Raw genomic sequence first — 21,788 nt, 5'->3', positions numbered from 1 at the left:
AGGACCTAACTGGGAAGGCCCCTACCGCATTGTTTCAATAGCAGGCATAGGGTCGTATAGGCTAGTTGACCTGGATGAACGAGTTGTACCACGTCCATGGAATGTAAATAATCTTAGAAGGTATTATTACTAATCAAATAAGCTTTTGTCAAGTAATGTTTCAAAGTTATGGCTAGCTCTCGCATTTGAAGTTACAATTTTTAAGAATCAAACAGAAACTTGGTTAAGTGCAGTCCTCGGACCACAAACCTTGTGGAAATTGATGTCTTGTCATTTGTTAAACAGAACCTTAGTTATGCCGGGTCTTCGGACCTCCTACTTTGGGAAAATTAACATTTGAAGTTACAATTTTTAAGAATCAAACAGAAACTTGGTTAAGTGCAGTCCTCAGACCACAAACCTTGTGGAAATTGATGTCTTGTCATTTGTTAAACAGAACCTTAGTTATGCCGGGTTTTCGGACCTCCTACTTTGGGAAAATTAACATTTGAAGTTACAATTTTTAAGAATCAAACAGAAACTTGGTTAAGTGCAGTCCTCGGACCACAAACCTTGTGGAAATTGATGTCTTGTCATTTGTTAAACAGAACCTTAGTTATGCCGGGTTTTCGGACCTCCTACTTTGGGAAAATTAACATTTGAAGTTACAATTTTTAAGAATCAAACAGAAACTTGGTTAAGTGCAGTCCTCGGACCACAAACCTTGTGGAAATTGATGTCTTGTCATTTGTTAAACAGAACCTTAGTTATGCCGGGTCTTCGGACCTCCTACTTTGGGAAAATTAACATTTGAAGTTACAATTTTTAAGAATCAAACAGAAACTTGGTTAAGTGCAGTCCTCGGACCACAAACCTTGTGGAAATTGATGTCTTGTCATTTACAGTTACAATTTTGAAGAATTAAACGAAAGATTGCTTAAGATTTATCTTCGGACTATGACTTTGATTAAACTTAACTTCTGATTGTGTCTGGATGTTAATACCTTACTGTTTATTAATTCGGATTTTACGTTTTATATCTTTAAGTATTGAGTAAATTTGTGTAAGGAATGGTCCTCGGATCTTACATCCTACTAGAAACAGTGTTATGCATTATAAGGGCTTAATCGTTATATGAAGTCCTCTTTCCTTTTTAATCAAGGCATTGTTCAAACGTATTAACTATGTCATCTTGTATTAAATCTTTAGTGATATACGCGTGATTATGTGGAAGTTATGGTTGTGCAAGCCTTGGAGTTAGATTTTTATACTCTGAGAAACTTTTGATATGACTTAATGGGAAACTTTTGTAATAAGTACAAAAAAAGAGTAAAGTAGAAACAGAGGCAATCCAAGTGAAAAGTAAACGAAATTGTTCTTCATTAATCAATTGAGTATGTATTACATATAATTCAAAAAAAAAAAATGGAAAAAGAGAAGCCCTAAGCTAAAGTCCTAAGCTGTTGGAGGAGGATCTTGCTGAGAGGTACTAGTGCCCTCGGTCTTTCTCAACTCCAGCTCAAAAGGAGTCATAATCTGCTTTCCTTTATCCACTGTCGTTGTTGAAAGGACGATGGGTTCCACTGTCTGGCTCAAGTCCTTCTCTGCATCCACTCCTCCTTCCTTCTCTTTATTGGAACCAGAAGGTTCTGTAGGATCAGGAATTTGCTGTGGGACTATCGGAGGTAGGGCAGGAAGAGTTGTCTCAGGGGTAGGAGTAGCAGCAGGAGCCTCTTCAATCTCCTGTATTTCTAGGGGAAGCCAAACGTTCTCGGACTTCCTCAAATCCGAAGATTGAGGAACTCCTGCTACGTTTAAAGCTTCCCCCCATACTTTTTGACAGTATTCGCGGCATAAAGCCGCGAACTCCTCTGTCAGCTGCTCCTCAGTGGTGGCTACCCCTTCATCGAAACTTGCCTGCTTGGCAGCTTGAAGAGAGAGTTGGAAGGAGCTGGCTTCTTCCTTCATCAGAGCCAGTTGCTTCTTCAGATCCGAGCACTCCCTTTGAGCTTGGGAGAGCTCATCATCTCTTTCATGAAGGAGTTTGCGCTGTCCTTCTATCTGGGTCTTCATGGTTCTCAAGTTTGACTCGACCCCATTCTTCTCTCTCCTCAGCTCTGCTATCTCCGAGGTCAGCTTCTCGTTCTCGGCAAGGGCTGTACCTAAGGTTTTCTCAGTCTCCAGCCTTATTTCGAGCTCAGTTCTGGCTACTTTCCGAGTATCTTCAATAAACTTTTCAGCTACAAAGACCTCCTGAATAGCCTGTAACGAAGTACGATGGAGTTAGGAATAATAAAAAAACAAACTTGCCCGTAAATATTATTAAAGGTGGAATCTTCCTAAAAAAGGAGAAAAACTTACCAGCGCTAAGTCTCTTTTTAGAGAGAGGAATAGTTGTGGCTGGCCCATCTTTTCCAAGGTCTCCATGTCCTTGGGCAGCAGAAGAGGACGTTCCAAGACCTCGGCCAGGTGGTGGGCATGGCCTTGTTGAACCGCCCTTATACTGGACTGGCAGGAGATGGGAGCGCCGTCCAGCCTTAGATCGGGGGACCAGGTGTTCGGTGCTCGGCGCACCACAGCCTCATCCCTGATTTCCCCAAGTTCAGCTGAACGGGCTCTACCCTTGCCTTTGTCCAGCTTCTGCTGCTGGGCCGGTGGGAGTTGTTGGCGTGGTTTCTTGGGGTCTTTAGTAGTCGTCCCCTCATCATCCCCCTTCCTCTTCTTCTTGGGATCCTCGGCTGGCAGTTTTGGCTCAGCAGGAGGAGGAGGAGGAGGTAAAGCTGGGGGAACTTGGGACGTTCCCGTTTTCTTTTTCGCTGCAACTTTGGCAGCCCTGTTGGTAAGGAGACCCTCCATTCGTCCCATGTCTTCTTCTTTGTCGTCCTCGGGAAGGGCAACTACAAACCCTGCAATTCCAGAGGTCTCGGTGGCTTCTTCTTCCTCGTCGGAAAGTACCACAAACTGGTTCCCGCGAGGTCTTTCGGTGTCTTCGAGATGGAATTGATCTATCTCGTCGTCAAGTGTGTGTGAAGAAGACACCTGCTCTTCTGGAATGACAGTTGTTTGTGAGTGCACGGCAAGGGGGACTGCAGCTATCGTCCGGTTGTACAAAATGGTGTTAGGAGCGTCCGGGAGGTCACGGTCGTCCAAAAAGTGGGGCCGAGCTACGTTTATCCTCTTTCGTCTTCGGTCGCCTGCAATAATGGCGTCCTCTATCTCCTGGAAGTCTTTGGAAAGGGGAGTGTATCCGAGAATGAGGTGAGCAGCCCGGAGTTGTAAGTCTTCGCTAACGAACACCTCGGAGCGAAGTACTCGGTTTAGATCGGCAACGTTACAGTGACTCAGACGAGGACGTACGTGTTGCTTATCTGCAAAAAAGACGCCAAAACAAACAAACCTGGTCAGACTCGCACAAATATTTAACAAATTTAAGTAAATACGAATACGCATTTCTGTGTGTGTGTTGGGAGAAGTTGTGTTGTGGGGAGATTAATCCTATGGTGTCGCACCTGGATCCCCCCACTGAACTGGGCAGTGGAAGCCATCGTGCCAGTTCCCAGACACGATCAAGTAGTCGTCCTTCATGCCTTTGTTTGATTTGGGCAGACAGGAGATTAGCCTAACGGTACTGGACCGAGATTTCATGTAATAACCTACCTTAGAGAGTTTGTGGGACTCATATAGGAACACGACATCGTGCCATGTGAGGTTTAAACCCATCTGCTCGTTTAGAGCATCTACACTACCTAGAACTCTAAAAACGTTTGGAAGGCATTGGTCGGGGCACAACCGGTGGTTGCGAAGATACTCCCTCATTACGGGTTTCATTGGTAGGGTCATCCCACCCTCTATGAAGGCTATCATAGGAATGATAACCTCTCCCTCTTTCCTAGAACCAGCCACGGCATTGCGGCGATATTCTAACCCTACGTCGCTGGGAATATGGTATTTGGCTCTAAAGCCCTCCATCCCAGCGGCGGTATCCACTAGACACTTGAATTTTCCCATTACAGAAAGACGATAAACTAAACTCTGGAAGGGAGAGTGTTTGAAGTGATAGCCGAGGACAAATATCGAGGAGAAAAGGTTAAGAATAGGAGCAAGAACTTACAAGGTTGAAGGTGTGCAAATCTCCACGGTTTTCTGCAAAGTAAGGTATGATGGTTGATGTCTTGATGGGATTACCCCCTGAGGAATTAAATGAAGGCGCGGGTTCCCGAAGCGTCACGACGTGCGAAAAGGCGGCCTCGAAATTATGTCTGTCCCGCCTAAAATTTCGTAGAGTAATGAGAGCCGTTGGATGCCCATCTCACCGTTGAACGTGGGAGACAAAGAGTAACTTACAGTAATAAATGCGCGCGTTTTTGAAAATAAAACCGCCAAGTGTCATCTTTTGGGACGCGAGATGATTTCCATACGTGCCATCACTTATAAAGTGTGTGGAGAGGCTCCTCGTCAGATCAAAACCCTATTTTTCTCCTCGGATGTTGAAAATTAGAGTTTTGAGGGGCTATTGTGGGGGGTAAAAAGATCTTAATAGGGATATGGGCCGTTGGGCCTTGCTAAGGAAGGCCGACCTGCTCTTGGGTTTAGGGCTTGTTGGTACTTTAGGTCGGCTCATACGCCGAGGATCCGAGGATCCAGCCGAGGATGTTTTTTCTCTCGGACTGACACCAGAGAACCCGGGACTTCATGATACAGGTTAGGGAATGGCACGGTCAAGACCAATGATTAAAGGGGGTGAACCCTTGAATGTCCTAGAAGCACCGATATTGGGAAAGTGTCAAAAGTCAAGGCTGCTACCTCCACATTAAAGACCCTGCACCTACCACCCTGGCCGCATTAATGGGGAGGTGACACTTGAACAGTGGAAGGGAAACTTCTAGTTACTGTTCAAAGGCACTAAGAAAAGAAATATCTAGGCTAAGGGAGGAGTTGGGGTAACACGTGTATAAAGTACTAAAAAGAAGAGTATTTAAGGGGGAATCTGGAACAGAAATGAGGATGGACTTTTTGTAACCTAAAAAGAAAAAGACAGAGAGAAGGATATAATATAAGAACAGCTCTCGGCTTACGTCCGAGGAGTCCCAGTTACAATATTCCTTGTTGTTTTCAATTACTTGCAATCTTTAGTTTTTCATTTAATCCTCACAAACTTCTAATCTGGGTTTTAAGCCCACACTCTACAAATTATTATTGTTTAAGGCTCATTGGGCCTGAGCCCATAACTGTTCTTGGGTCCAGGTGCAATTGTGCACTTACAGTTATAAAAAAATGCTCATAAATATAAAATTATTCAAACTCTCTCTTCCTCTAATTTTATATATAGCGTTAGATATATGATTATATTTATTTTTTTATGATTTATTTATATTAGACTCCCTGTTTTCTACTCTAAATTAACTTATTTGACACAAAAATTAAAAAATTTGGTTAGATGGGACACATGCCATAAAATTAAACTTTTTTTGAAATCCAATTTTTACACTAAACTAACTAACTTGGTACAAAAATTTTAAAATTTTTGATTAGATGGAACACGTGGTGCAAAATTAGACTCTAATTGAATTCCAATTTAAAATCTAATTGGTTTTTCTCTCAGCTTTACCTATTAATATATATATATATATATATATATATATATATATAGATGAATTATAAACTTGAATTGTTTTTAGTTCTACAAAAAAATGCTCATAAATATAAAATCATTCAAAAATTATGTTTTTTTTATGGTTTACTTATATTTGACTCATCTTTTTTTTTCACTAAATTAACTTATTTGGTGCAAAAATTAAAAAACTTAGATTAGATAGGATACGTGTCGCAAAATTAAACTCTAATTTAAATCCAATTTTTACATTGAATAAATTCACTTGGCACAAAAATTTAAAAACTTAGATTAGATGGCACACGTGGCGCAAAATTATATTCTAATTGAATTTCAATTTGAAATCTAATTGAATTTTCTCTCTGTTTTACCTATTATTATATATATAGATATAAACTTATATTCTCTCTCGTATATCAATTTTGCTACGGTCACAACTTTTTTCACAGTTTGTTGAAGTGATTGGTTGTAACTAGACAATCATTTTCACATGGATCTACAACTAACATTACTTTTATTTTCACCACTCATAATTTACCACTTCAACAAGTTGAGAAAAAATTTGTCAATAAACTCTCTCTCTTTCTCTCTCTGAGTATATATATATATATATGAATTCATCTTGTATCAATACCGTAATTTCCCCTCTAAAGTTTCTAGTTTCAACATGATTATATTTTCAACTCTTCTTGGTAGAGATTTTTACTTAATTTGAAATGGAATCGCCATATAGAATTACGAAACTTCTAAGGATTGTGCCGGAGAAAATTGTTGACAATGATTAAACTGAGACAAAGATGTTTACCAATTACCATAGACCTGAAGAGAAAGTGCATGTGAAACAAGATTTGGACATGTGTATCAGATTTGAAGATAAAAGGGCGGATTGCAAAGTGTGAGAGCTGGTTGATTGGGTTTCTATCTTTTTCTTTACCCTCACATAAACCAAAACTGATAATTTAGTAATTTACATTAAAAAATAAATTGTTAAAAATTTCATCAAGAAAAGATGATAGATAAGTTTTATTCTATGAAAACCGATCGTTATGTGTAACTTTATTGGAGATGGCAAGTTCTTTTTTTGGATTTTTTGTACATGCTTTTAGCAAAATAGAAAAACAACTTTGGTGTATTCATTAGAGTTTAGCATGGCGTGATAAGTCCTTTTCAAAGATTATTTTGTAAACATATTTATCCAAGTTATATATATATATATATATATATATATATATATATAAAAGGAAGTGGTGTCTCAATCCTTGGCCAAACTATTCCTCTTTACTCATGAGACATATTAGAAATATTTATAAACTAATAATGTGGTAGATTAAACTTGGGACTTTCGAATTTACCAATGAGCCCACCAGCCCGATACCAGTACGCATAACTCATATTACCAAAAGAAAAATAAATTGATAACTTCATATACAATATAAGTTATAACTAGCTCGTCTATCATAACATTTATACTCTCTCTCTCTCTCTGAGTATATATATATACACACACACACGTATTTTGAATCTATCTTGTCTAGTGTATCAATAGTGTAATTTGACCTCCAAATTTCTAGTTTCAACCTTATATTCCACAATTATATTTACAACTCTTCTTGGTAGAGAGTTTAACTTAATTTGAAAGGGATTTGCCATATAGAATTACGAAACTTCTAAGGATTGTGCTGCAGAAAAATGTTGACAATGATTAAACTGAGACAAAGATGTTTACCAATTACCATAGACCTGAAGAGAAAGTGCATCAGCATGTGAAAGAAGATTTGGGCATGTGTATCAGATTTGAAGATAAATAAAACTTGGAAGAATTCCAAAGGTCCCTACACAGAGTGTGGACTTGGTGCCCAATCAAGCATCATCAAGCTGGCTTCTTTGTACAGATCTAGATGATACCTTAGCTAGCACCCCTTTGAATGTCATAATCAAATCAAAATGTGACTCTCACACTCTAATTACTAATAATAATTTTGGTAAATTGCCAAATGTGCCAAGTTAAACATGATTATTTAAGTATCAATTTTTATAATTCTGATGCCACTTTCTAAATCTCAATCTTATTGTAGGATGAGTCATTTCGGAAAATCCTAGAACTTTTATGGCCGACGGGTTAGGTAACCAAATACGACATCCAATTCAATAAGACAATAACTATCAAAACAGCTTAGAGAAGAAGAAGGAAAAAAAAAAAACAATGCAAAACAAAAACAAAACAAACAAAACAATAAATCCAAAAACAAGAGAGAAGGAGAGGGGATAAAAGAAGTATTATTGTTAAGCCACAGGACAGAAGCAAGTTGAATTTTCCTAACCAATAAACCATACCTAAACCTCTTGTTAAGGTAGCTAGTAATGCCTAGTGGAAGAAAAAAAAGATTGGAATGAGTTGTGTGTGTATTTGTTTCTCAAAAAAGATTACGATGATAAGAGAGAATAAGAAGTTAGTGGCTAGGCTAGGATGTCATTTTAAAGGGGGCAAATTCAAATAATAAAGCATATTAATAATTAAATTAATATTTAATTACTATAGCATGTTGAAAAAGATGTAATTAAGGGTATAAACTAAGTATTAAAAGTACAAGCATATTTAATTTTAGTATGAACATGAGCCAACTCAAGTTCATCATGAATAACCTCGAGCTTGTTTATGAGGTAGATGATTAACTTTTTTTTTCTTATCCTTAAAAAAACACCACAACAAATTTTTTTAAACCTATTATCAAATTCATACTAATAATTAAATTATATTTGAAATTATATTACTCGAGTAAATTAGAAAGAAGATTTTTGTTTATGAACTTCCAGATTAACCAACATTGTATTGTTAAAAATTATAGATAATTTTTTACTATGGAATAGACATTTATTTATCAATATTCAATAAATTATAAATAAAAATATGATATCTTATAAACATATTTATAAACTTACATAATTGAATTTTAATATTTATACATAACATATTTATGAACATATTTATACATATAAATATATAATATTATGTATAACTTGCCCCACCCTCCCTTAAAAATTACCATCGTTTTTTAGTGTAGTTGTGGTGTGCCTTTGTGTTAGAACCCATTTCCCTCTCCCTTGTGTGTGTTTGTTTCTCAACAAAAAAAAAAAAAAAAATATCATACTCACAAGTTTATTTGCAAACAAATTATTATATTTGAGCTTCAATAAATGAATATAATTTTTTTTTCTAAATCAAAACGAAATTGTCCATTAATAGTTCGATGCATTTATTGCCATAAATGTAATATTAAGTATTCTTTTCATCCAAGTAGTTTAATATATAGGTTGTAATCATTTCGAATAATTACAACCTATATATGTTTGTGATAGGACAAAAGTATTCTCATAATTTCTTCAAAAGTAACCAAACTAGTTTTCAATGAAGGAACAAATTTAGACGCATAATTAGGATATGATAACTCTAATATATGACACATGCATGGCACCTAATCAAACAATCAGCACCACTGCTTTAAATAACAACTGTACAATAAGTACTGATAAGTTTAATCTTGAGAGAAATAAAACTTTTACAAATCATAAAAAGTGATTCAATAATAATAAATTATTTAAAAGAACAACTCATTGTATATTGAGTAATTTACCTGTGTACTAACATTTATTCAATAATTAAAATCATAAAAAATATACCAAAAATTACCAATAGTTTCTTTATAACTTTTCGTTTTAATGATTGTGAATTACCGTTGCTTTAACTTTTAAACTCTATCAATCGTTAGGTTATTATTGTTTCTCAAAAAAAAAAAATCTCTATAGGTCATTATTAATTTTTAATCATTTGGCTCATAATTACATAAATATCCACACAAAAAAAAATAATTGCGCATGTAAGCCCAATCATAAAATATCTTATGTTTTAAAAATGTGTATTACAACTCATAATATAATTTTTATTTATTATTAATTCATTAATCTGTGTCTTTAAGGCACTCATTACCCATTTATAATAGATAGAACATGAATTTTTTTATATACAAAAAAATTAAAAATGACAATGCAAAAAACATTTCAAGCCTCTAATTTTAAATTTGCTCAATCGAGTTTTCTAAGTTTCAATTAAAATCTCTTCGTCGACTTTCGTTAAATGTTGCTGTTAAGTGTCCAAATTTTCCTTTATTTTAATGACGCCATCTAATTGGAGTTGATAGAGGGATCTTAATTGAATGAACTTAAAATTTAAATGACTCAATTGATTGAAAATAAAATTAGATGATTGAAATGAATTTTGGTCAAATTTAAAAGGTATAATTTATATTTTTTTTCTTATTATTATTATTATTATTATTATTATTTAAGGACAAACGGGACGAGTTGAGTTGGAGTAGTTATAGTTATTGATTGCGTACTTTCACTACCTATGCTTAATTTAGACTCTGAAAGCAAGCAAAGCATGCACAAAGTGCCAAACCCGAAACACCCATGTGAACTGGAACCAATATTAAAACAACTATCTTCTCTGCTTGTCCAATGACGAGATCAGTGGAGCCAAATGTCTGATCAATGCATGGCACTAGCGAACATGGATAGACAAGGTACGTAAAAACTATAAAGCTCCAAGGTACATAATTAATATCCAATAGTACCATGGACAGTTCGTTATTTTTTGTTGTTGATAAAACTGATTTCTTTTTTTGTTTTACTATTATTATGTGGTTATATATTAGGTCTTAAATATTAAATCTTCCTAATTAATTTGTAACAGTGACAACCTTCTTATAGTTAATTACAAAGCACAAAGTCAACACGTCTTTTCAATAATTAATCACATTATGTGACTTCTTTAGTAAAATATTTATTTTATAAAGAAATATGATCATGATGACATTATCTTGAAAACGATAGAAAAATATTTATAACTGTCTAGTTTTTTCATTAATTATAAATAGTTTATATATATATATATATATAAAAGATAGAAATTTTACTCTAATATAATTAATCTAAGTATATATGTGTGTGAAACTCTTTTCTGGAGACTTGAACTTCGACCCTTACCCTTCACATTCCATAAGCACACCCCATAAACACTTATATTTGTGGAGTGATCACTGCACCAAAAGTGCACAATGGTAATTATAAATAGTTTTGTTTAAAGAAGGATGGATTATAAAGAATTCCTGGTCCACTACTATGCATGGGTAGACTTATATGTTCCTGAACTATATATGAGATTGATGCTAACTCTTTTTTTATTTCTTTCTTTCTCTTTAATTTTTATACTACAACATAAAAAGTCTTAAGAAACTAGCTAGGTAGAGGAGTCTAATAGCTCAATTAGTATTTAATATTTGTTAGTGTTTTTAACGTAAACTTCCATGATTCAAAATTTTCTTGTTCCACTATATCCAGCAAATAAGAAACAAGAAACAAGAAACGAGCACGAAACCAATAGGCATTCATTCATTTTCAAAATATGGCAAACATAATTCCTCTTCTCTTCTTTTTACTGGATTATTTTCGTCTGGAAGTTCTCTTCTCTTGAGTGAATGCTTGAAATACCTCATAATTAAAAGTAAAGGCTCTGAAGCTTATAATTTTGGGATTTGCAATTCTGGATCCTCATACAAGGGGCTAGCATGCAATGGTTAGTTCTCTTTAATATTTGCATTTTTCCACGGCTTTGTATAACTACAATAATTCTTCCACCTCTAAGATAATTGATCTCATTTGTGCTTAATAATATTTGTAAAAATGTTGTGGGCATAACATGACTCATACAATTCTAGCATGTTGATGGATCATTTTCCTAGTAAAGTGTAGCCGCTTATACATATTTGTTTACTAATTGATAATTCTGCCTCGGCCTCCTAAAAAAACAGTTTAGGCCAAGTAAAACCAATGTAACACAAATTGATTGGTTTCTTATTAACGCTCAAAGCTTGATCAGTGGATATATAAAGTTATATTTGCTGGACTTCTGGCATTATCTACTAGTGTCTCCATTTTTTTCCCTTTTACATTATTGACCAACCATTATCCTAATTATCTTTTTTTGGGAGATAATTAAATTATATATAATTATAAATTGTTCAAAATATTGAAGAATATATCTCATAAAACGATTTCATGAGATTCACATGTGTGAAACCCACATATATTGTAAAAGAGATATCTTAACACTTACACACAAACACTCATTTTCTCTGGTCCAATGATGCACCAAATAGATGTCTCTTACAATGCTTTTCTAAAATTCAACACAAATTATACGTAACCATTAATAATTATTTTGTGCATTCGTCATATGCATACATAAGACCTAATAAACACTTAACTACTTACATATTATGACCATAGATTATCAAAAAATACATATCATGACTATAATCACTGCGTACATCACAAACCTTATTTCATAAGTAGTATCCTCAAAAAGTCATTCACCTTTCATTTTCATTTTTATAACTTTGCAAAGTTGTTTTACTTTGTTTAAGCCAACATATTGACAATTCTTAATCCCTAAGGAATATACCATATACGTTTGAAAGAAGTTTTATTTGCTTGTTTGTTTGAAGTGGAAGTCAGTGAAATAATTTTTACTATTGAGTCATGAGTGTATTGGTTGATTCTCAAATAAAGAAAAAAAGAAATCAGAATTCTATGCTGGTATCGAGTGTGACACATCAAAAACAAGTTGGACCTATAAAATCACATAAATGAGAGTCCCAAAAAAAAAGCTAGACCTTGTCAAATAATAAAAGCAATCAATAATAATAATAATAATAATAATATTAATATTAATAATAATGTCATAAGTGTTTTGAGGTCAAGTTTCTCTCTCAGTCACAACCCCCACTGATTGCGATTTCAATGCCTTAGCTTTTTGGCATTGATTGTGGCTAATCATCCAAACTCCCAAACTTCTCAAGTTTTTTCCCACCCAACCCAATTATTTCGAACCCAAAACAAAAGCAAAAAAGTCTTCAATTTCAAACAAATCTGACACACTTACTAACATGCACCACTATGCGTACTGCGCACCCTTCCTTTTTCCCTGGCTCAGAATCCATCCCCGTTCCAGATAGGCAAATCGCATCAAACATACCCGTGCGTATTACGCACCCTCCTGCGAACTCTACCAAAAAGCACATTCGTTTTCAAAATTCCCTTTCATCTTTTTTATTTATTTCTTTCTTTGTACAAACAAAGCACGCCTTGAAGGCTTGAACTATAAATTATAATATAAATATATACACAATAGGTTAAAGCTTAGACAGAATTACCTGGTAAAGTTGCCTTGACTTTAATTTTTTTTTTTTAAAAAGGTGACACTGTCTGCAATTTATTAACTAACAAAATCATGTTTTGAATGTAATGTACATGCACCTAAAAATCTGATAACTAAGTTTTGCCATATATAATAAATTTCACCACTTTTTTAAGGTTGCAATTCATGTATAATTAAATTAATGTTAATGGTGATCCAATAATGCTGCATTAATCTTAAGATGATGGCTCAAATGTTATTAAAAATTTGTGAAAGTTATTATATTTGTAGTATTGCTAAATATATTTATAATACCAAATTAAACCCCATGTCTTTACAAGATTTAATTAAAATAAAATAATATTTTAAAATATGTTTAATTCAAATGATAGCCCATTTTAAGTACATGTACATGGTTATTTAAACACATGTTTCTACTATGACAAAATTTAGATACAATATCTTTCCTTATGTGAATTTTTTTAGTGAGATGGAAGTGTATTTTTTGTTAAGTAATCACATGGCTATATTTTAAAATGATAACTAAAAGAATAACACACAAGTACTGTACTTAAATTTTGTCATTCCTAATATATATAAAAACAATTTCATTATAAATCACACATACCCTATATCTTAGAACATGTTCTCATGTGTTTATATGGTATATTAAAGCACAAAAACATTATTTAGTAATTAAAAGATATGTGAATCTGTAGATTTGAAATATCTCTAAAATATCATACATCTAACGTATGCATCATCAACCTTTAAATATTGTATACACTATACAGACACTACAAAAGAAACAGGATATACCATATAAATGCATAAAATAATTACAATTACTCTGTCCCAAAAATAGAAAACTTCATGAAAAAGACAATGCAATCTTCACAACTAGCCTAACTATATGTCGAGTTCAGAACTCGGGTATTCCAGCTTGACACTGTTTAGTCTGATTATATATGAATGGTGTTTATGGAGAATAGTTTATCTTATTACCATTTCCACAGATACTTACTCCAAATTTGAATATCTTAATAAAAATTTTTAAAATTTTTTTTCCAAAAAAATAAAATAAAATAGTAATTTACTCTTTGTATTGAAAAGGTGGGAATATATAATATTAAAAAATAATATATAAAAAACAAACAGCTAATTTGTAAAATTCCCCTCCAATATCTCTTCTCGAACTCTTTGTCTCTTTCTTTCTTTCAGAGCGAGCTCCAGCTTGGAGTGGTTCATGGAGTCTCTCTCTCTCATCGCAACCCATGGCCCAGTGGTCCTCAAGCTTCATATAAAAATGAGAGAAAAATTCACAACTGTTACACTTCTCAGCTCCTGAATTTCCTTGAGCTCAAATTTTTTTTTTTGTCTTTTGTGTTTTTTGAGTGTTGTGGAGATAAAGAAGCATTTCTAGGGTTTTGTTGAGCTATAGTTTTGTGTGAAAAAGAATGCCGGCGAACCGATCGAAATCTGAGAATCACGATGCGGCGGCGAAGCCTGTACGGCGGGACCCGTACGAAGTGCTCGGTGTCTCCAAGAACTGCGCGGATCAAGAAATCAAAAGCGCTTACCGAAGAATGGCTCTCAAGTATGCTTCAATTTCTGCGTTTTCAACTCGTTTTTTTAGCTCATGAAGTATTATGTCTCAGTTTGTGTTTGTGTGTGTGTGTGTGTGTTTTGAATTTGATATAAGTTCATGTGTAATTTCTTTGAAATTTTGAGAAATTTGAATGTTGAATATTATGTTAATTATGTAATTACGAGAGAATTTTCAATTTTAGCTCGGTTTTTAGCTCGCAGCGAGGGTAGAGAGAGAGAGAGAGAGAGAGAGAGAGAGAGAGTCAACAAGGACTATGCAGCTAGTGATAGCTTTTCAAAGCAGTAGCTCTGTGCTTCTGTGTGAGCGATGCCGGAGTGTTGATGCTTGTACGGTGGATATGGTAGTTTTTTTGGTGCCCCTAGTGGTTGCGAATGAAGGGAATCTTAAAGCTAAATTAGGGGTTTTTTTTATATATCGTTTAGGCCAATCTCGCCATATCTGTTGAGGGTTTTTGGGCATGAAAGAGAAGCATTTATTCGGTTCAGGTAACACTTGGTTCCTTGTTGTTCCGACTTTGTCAACTGCCACTTGTCGTGTTTTTATTCAGAGAGAGAGAGAGAGAGAGCATACAATGGTGAAGGACTGAACCAAGCAAGGGACTCAAGATTTTGTGTTAGGAAGAATGTAGACATAGACACAGCGGATCTTGGTTCCCGTTTTCTTGGGAAAGGATGCAAGGGATGGGACTGAGAAGAGAAGCTTGATTTCACAAATTAGGAAGAGCTTTTTCACTTACTTGTCTTTAACTTGGTTAGGGATGCTTGATCAGAAAAGAAGCAGTTGATACGTTGGCAAACCACATTCAGAAACATTTTCTTGAGAATGCATGGTGCGAAACCTCAAATTCGATGTGCATTTTCCACGTGTAATAGTGGAAATGAATGTCAAGTAGTGTGAACTGATTATAAATGGAAGTGCTGGAATGCAGTGTGAAGTTCTAAGTAAAGTACTTGGGTTCATGTTCATGTTCATGTGAAGGTTTATCAGTGTTGTGTCTATATAACCTCCAATAATGTTTCATGAGTGTTTGTATGTGTAAGATGATGTGCAAAACATCTGTGCTTTCACTTATACTGGAGTATGCAAATAAGAAGCAAACTATTGAAAATATCACAAAGCACATAATCAATATGGGACCTTAACTCCCTTATATCTGTCCTGCAATGGTTTTATTTATTTATTTGTTCTTATTTTTGAAAAGTTAGAGAGAACCCACCCAGACGAAAAAGAATACATGTGCTGACCCTGACCCCAAAACTTTTAAGAATGAGGCTTCATTGTTGTTGTTGTGGAGAGAACCTGCTAAACAACACACTCCCTTATGAAACATCTACATTTTGTGCTCAACATGAGTGCTTTGCAAATTTTGGAGAGTCATTCGAATGGTAAGTTTATTGGTGTCTGAGGTTTGCCTCTTGAAGTCGATGGGCTTTTGGCCAAAGTTTTATTCTAAGGTGGATTCCAGTGATTTTTAACTAATGGTATCGGGTTATATACTTATATTTCATGTCCTCTACATTTTGTGTTGCCATTATTTTTGCTAATATTATTCCACGGTTCCATATCAAGCTGGCTTGGATTATCAAAGATACTAAAGTTGTACTATTTGTCTATTTCAGGTACCATCCTGACAAGAATGCAAATGATCCTAAAGCAGCTGATATGTTTAAGGAGGTCACCTTTTCCTATAATATCTTGTCTGACCCAGACAAACGGCGTCAGTATGACACAGCCGGTTTTGAGGTGAGATATTAATGCTGGTTTCCAAAAATGTTAATTCTATGTAGTTCAGTAAAATCGCTTGTGTTCCTGCTAGAGATGCTGGTCCACCTTCTATTCCAAAAATTCATTATGCATGCAATCATTAAAATTCTGAGAATCCATTTTTATTCTTGGCTTAATATTCAAAACTTATGTGGAATATGATTTCTTGTTCTTTGTCTAGGCTGTTGAATCAGAAAACCAAGAATTGGAGCTAGACCTTTCAAGTTTAGGAACTGTGAACACCATGTTTGCTGCACTTTTTAGGTGAGTTTTGCATTTTTCATATTTCATATTTTTTTTTAATTGCAAAAAAAAAAAACTCATTGATTTTGATGATTTCTATGTGTTAATTTTCATTTTTACTATTTTCTAAATAACAGTAAACTTGGTGTGCCAATCAAGACCACTGTATCAGCAACAGTCTTAGAGGAGGCACTTAACAATTTGGTCACTGTTCTTCCACTACCAATGGGGCAACCTATATCTAAGAAGGTGAGCCGTTCTTATTCCAGTGGAGCCTTCATATTTTTTTCGTGGTGTGCTGATCTGAATTATTATTATTATTTTTTAATTAACAAGTTGAGAAGCAGTGTCCTGATTTTAATTTTTTGTTTTTAATTTCTTAACTAACAGGTTGAGAAGCAATGTGCTCACTTCTATTCTGTCAGGATAACAGAAGAGGAAGCACGATCTGGATTTGTATGTCGAGTGCAATCATCTGACAAAAGCAAGTTCAAGGTAATAAACCTCTGGCACACATATGCATTGAAAACTACATCTATTTTAATTTTATCCCTACTTTTAAGGTTTTCTGTCTAGTCTTCTGAAGCCAAATATCTCCATTGTGGTTAAGATTTCATAGGTAACAGAAGTCAAAATGGTTTGCTTGGTGTATTTTCCAGAACATGAGATTGCATTATTTCAAACAGATCAAAGCTCAGTAATTTCTATATTTATCTTAAATCTATGTCAATGTTTTATTATTGATAATATTAACTTCTATATTTACAAATGATCCTTTAATTACTTGTTATCTCTCCCTCTCTCTGATTTTTGGCTTTCCTAAATGATCAAGCTGTACATGGTGTACTTTCCTTGTTGCTTGCTGATAGACCACTTAAGATCACAGCCTCAGACTAGACTATAGATATCCTTGTCTGTGTTGAAGCTTGAGCCCTATCTGTTCCATATCTTAGGTCTTTCAAGAATGAACTTAAAAGACAATAAGTTTTGGGTCTGGTCAGTTGTTCCACAAATGAGCCTGCAGCCAGTCTATTTATGTCATTATGACCAGATACTCTGCTTTAAACTACTAAAGAAGCAGTGCCTGGATTACAGCATTAAAATACAAAGTTCAATCTTCAGCTTGTGAGACGAATGTTGGGGACATGTATTTCCCTATTTCTCACACAGGTGAGTTGGCGCTATTGTTATCCTTGGTCATGATTTTTAAACACGTACAATGATCTGGGAATTTCCTCTTTCAGCGCCTGCAGAAAATAATCAAATTTTGGGGGTCCTTTCCTGATTAGATTGTGCAGTGTGTATGACTTACTCAGTTTCTCCTTAGTTCGATAAATTAAACCTTAAAAATCTTAGATTGTTTAAATTTTTTTTTAAAAATTTTTTTAAAATTTTTTATAAATTTGTTTCAATTATTGACTTCAGAGCATCATAGCCTATTTTCTTTGTTTGAATTTTATAAAATACATATATGTACAATTTACTTAGTATTTAGGTAATACCATACATGTTGAGTAATTCCCTAAATAACAGAACTTTCTTTCATGGATAATCACCATTACCTAATATATTAGCCTTTTGCAGTTGTTGTATTTTGATCGGGAAGAGAATAACGGCTTAAGCCTAGCGCTGCAGGTATCACGCATCTTCTCCTTTCATTTGAGTTAAATATGAATCATTCTTGTAATTAGGACTCTCCATCCTAATGAGCATAGAAGTAGAGTAAAATGGTTGCTAGATGAATAGAATTGAACTATTATAATTTTAATGGCATTATTTCAATCTTTTGGTTTTACAAGATCACGTGCTTGTGTCTCATTGTTTCTGTGTAACCATAAGTTTCATCCAAATTTATGGTTTACAACTCTTGCAAATGTAGACCTTGTTTTCTCTTTAAATTTGATTGAAATTTTTGAATAAATAACTGCAGTAGTCTTGCGTTTTTCTTGAAATACTTAATCTAGCACAGAATTTTAGCATTTAATCATAAGTTTTGAGAGATGGCGATGAAGAGCTGAGTTACAGTGCTTTGTATTCAGCAGTAGCACTGCTGTATATTCACTCATGCACACACATCGTAGGGTAACAACTATGATGTCATTTTGGGGTATCTTTGATAATTCTTTGCAAAATTAAGTGTCATACTGTTACATATGTCTTTTAGGACCTTAATTCTTATTAGCATCTTCTGATGCCATTTCTGCTGAATATCATGCATAACATTCTATTGGTTTTGTTCAAGTTGCTTATACGTATTTCCTGTAGGAGGACAGTGCCAAAACAGGGAAGGTTACATCTGCTGGAATGTACTTTCTTGGTTTTCCTGTTTATCGGTTGGATCAAACAATGAATTCGGTGAGCTGATGATATTACAATATTATATTATTCAACTTCTAATTTGGCTTGTCAATTCTTTTTATCTGATTTTTAGAATTGTTTTGGCACCAGGTGGCTGCTTCAAAAGATCCAGATGCTGCCTTCTTCAAAAAGTTGGATGGATTTCAGCCATGTGAAATAACTGAATTGAAGGCTGGCGACCATGTCTTTGCTGTTTATGGTCAGTAATTGACAAGTAACCAATTAAATTTTATTATGTTTATCAATTACATAGGTATTTGGTTGAACCTGATGATCACCTTCATCTTCTGACAAATTTATTAAAGGTGACAACTTTTTTAGAAGTGCAAACTACACCATAGAGGCTCTCTGTGCTGCACCTTATAAAGAAGAAAAGGAGTATCTTAGAGCTGTAGAAACTCAAATTCTAACAAAAAGAGTGGAAATATCAAAGTTTGAAACTGAATACCGAGAGGTCTGGACTTTGACATAATCAGTGCTTATGGCCTTATAAATACTTATCTTTTTCTGAATTTTCACATTAAGTGTTGACAGGTTCTGGCACAATTTACAGAGATGACCAGTAGATATGCACAGGAAATGCAAGCAGTGAGTTATTGTGAAAACTTATTGCCTAATTAGTTTTATATGGGGAAATGATGTTTTATTACATTGATAGTTTATAAGATGCACTGATCGAGTTTTGCTTGACTCTTGATGTATGTTTTGCAGATTGATGAGCTTCTCAAGCAACGGAATGAAATACATGCATCGTACACAAGTGCTCCTCCAATGAAGCGGAGTAGGAGCAAGAGCAGAGGTTCCTTCAAGGAGGCCAAAGAAGATGGCCAAGTGAAAGACAAGAAATCTACAATGAGGGATAGGCCTAAGAAGAAGAAATGGTACAATATCCACTTGAAGGTTGAAAAGAGAAAACCTTGCTGAAGAGGGTGAGAATTGTGGCATATACTTTCATTGTTATCTGTCTTTCCATTTTGACAATGGTTTACTGTAGAAATAAATTACTCTGATGTTACAGGGAAGCTGAATCAGGTAGTGTGCACTCATTTTTTTTTGTTGCAATCGCTTGGCATCTTGTGAAAAAAGTAGGAGGCTAAGCATTGCTGCAACAGAGTGTTGATCAATGATGATTCTGGTGGAATGTTTCCATTTCTCTAGCATGCTGAGGATGACAACATCTCATTGTTATTGTAGAATTCTTTTTTTTTTTCCTCGTTGCCTTGGTCGTTCACTTGTTCTTTTTTGTCAGTATCTTCGACCAGCATACCTGTAAATTGCATAATTTTATTCAGGAAGTTCAGTTCAACAACTTTAGCATGGGGTGTATTTTTGGATTAAAAAAAAAAGAAAATATGGCAAGACATTTCCTGATGCTTCAAAGTCCCAATTAGTAAGCTGTTGGATTCCATTCGACTACCCTGAATATGTGGGGTTTAATTTACTGTAGTTTGCTTTTGCTTGTTCAGGTTCTGTGGCTCTTCAGTTAAGGTTTGATGGGTGTTTTTTTTGTGGTTTCAGAAATTTTGTGACCTGGTTTACAAAGAGCACAATCTATTGGCTTGAATCATGATTTTAGTAAATATGACCTGCTTAGAACTATAATAATGCCTAGTGGCTGTGCCCTTGTAATCTATAAGGTGTTCCAAACTCAAGCTGGTTGAGTGATCCTACCTGCACGGGTAGCTGCTTGAATATTTTTTATAAGCCAAAAAATTATCAACTTGTGGCGCTTCACTTTATGTACCAAAACATAAAAACGGATACCAATGGTTGGTTTGGAGGGAGGGGGAGAGAAAAGGAGCAGAGTAGAGTTGGTTGGAAATTAAGCCTACTCTTGCAACTTTCAGCCAACTTTACTTTACTTTCCCATCCATCCAAATTGGCCATAAGGCTTCCCTCTCCAGTCAGAAGACTGGAAACTACAGTTTTGTCAGTAATATACTTAGTTTTGCTCTGCGCAAAAGTTGGGATTCCTCAAGAAATTGGTGCGTTATGTTGTTGGAATCAAAGTCACAAGCCTCCTGCAATGTCTCAAATTTTTGCAAAATTTATGATCAGAAAACATCAAAGCATGACAATTTTTTGTGCATGGTATTTCTTTTCTTATAATGAGTGGGGGAAAGGAGAATTCTCCTCACAAGGGAGATTGAACTGTATAAAACTTTTGATATGATCTCTAATTAGTCTTTTACGTGGTTGGTAGACAGTTTACAATTTCAGGATATGTTTTCCATGAAATTGTAATTTGCTTTTAACAAGCTATCGTAAAACAGTTGTACAACTAATCCTTTTCTCATATACATAGTTTTTTGGCTGAAAAATTGTGCTGTTCATGCCATATGCACACACGCAAAAAAAAGAAAAAAAAAAAAACGAAAAACAAAATTGGAGCGAAAAACTTATTGCATAACTTGAGAAAAAGTTTGGCAATATTTATAACAATATAGCAATAGGTTTTTTCTAAATAAAATTGTTAGAATCAATATATAAAAAAGTAGAGACTTCATGTGAAAGAACATGAGGTTCTAATGCATTCTTTGAGATTTTCTTTATTTAAGCTTACATCTTAATAAAGTTTGCATTTACATCATACTATTAGTTCATCAAATTAACTAATGGAGTAAATTGATATATTAATTATTTATATTAGAGGAATTTAAATGACTATATATATATAAAAGAAAATATTTTTATTTATAATTGGTAATAATTGATTTAAAATATGACATTCTTCTTTATATGAGAAAGTATTTTTATTTATAATAATAATAATAATAATAATAATAATAATAATAATAATAATAATAATTGTCGGGGGTAAAAATGCTTAAATGCACATTTGGGTCTTGGGTCTGGTTTGTTGGTATAAGTCTGTTCAATTAGAGTCTTCGAGGCCCACAGGCCAGTTCGCGCTACAAGGGCAGAGGAATTTTCTGAGGAGGAGTATCTCCTCGGATGGGACCAGTAAA

At 34.5% G+C, this 21,788-nt stretch overlaps 1 protein-coding gene across 1 annotated transcript; it reads left to right on the top strand.

Annotated features, from left to right (window-relative positions):
* The first annotated feature begins 14,018 nt into the window (after window positions 1–14,018).
* LOC142629649 (chaperone protein dnaJ 16) lies at window positions 14,019–20,190 on the top strand. The gene is made up of 12 exons (XM_075803674.1): window positions 14,019–14,442; window positions 16,074–16,197; window positions 16,400–16,482; window positions 16,599–16,710; window positions 16,852–16,956; window positions 18,046–18,096; window positions 18,727–18,816; window positions 18,910–19,018; window positions 19,125–19,273; window positions 19,354–19,407; window positions 19,531–19,748; window positions 19,838–20,190. The coding sequence occupies exons 1-11, from the start codon at window positions 14,303–14,305 to the stop codon at window positions 19,741–19,743; spliced, it is 1,230 nt and encodes a 409-aa protein (XP_075659789.1). The 5' UTR covers window positions 14,019–14,302; the 3' UTR covers window positions 19,744–19,748; window positions 19,838–20,190.
* The last annotated feature ends 1,598 nt before the right edge of the window (window positions 20,191–21,788 follow it).

The sequence above is a fragment of the Castanea sativa genome, chromosome 3 (genome assembly GCF_040712315.1).
Source record: "Castanea sativa cultivar Marrone di Chiusa Pesio chromosome 3, ASM4071231v1".
NCBI classification, from domain to species: Eukaryota; Viridiplantae; Streptophyta; class Magnoliopsida; order Fagales; family Fagaceae; genus Castanea; species Castanea sativa.
Note: the sequence above shows the minus strand (reverse complement) of the source record. Positions and strands in the feature narration are given on the sequence as shown.

Bases quoted from the DNA above. Each gene is read 5' to 3' on its own strand.
- LOC142629649 (XM_075803674.1), top strand. From the start codon at position 14,303: ATGCCGGCGAACCGATCGAAATCTGAGAATCACGATGCGGCGGCGAAG. The intron at 16,198-16,399 runs GTGAGATATTAA...TTCTTTGTCTAG, and splicing joins ATGACACAGCCGGTTTTGAG to GCTGTTGAATCAGAAAACCA. The intron at 19,274-19,353 runs GTCTGGACTTTG...AAGTGTTGACAG, and splicing joins TTGAAACTGAATACCGAGAG to GTTCTGGCACAATTTACAGA.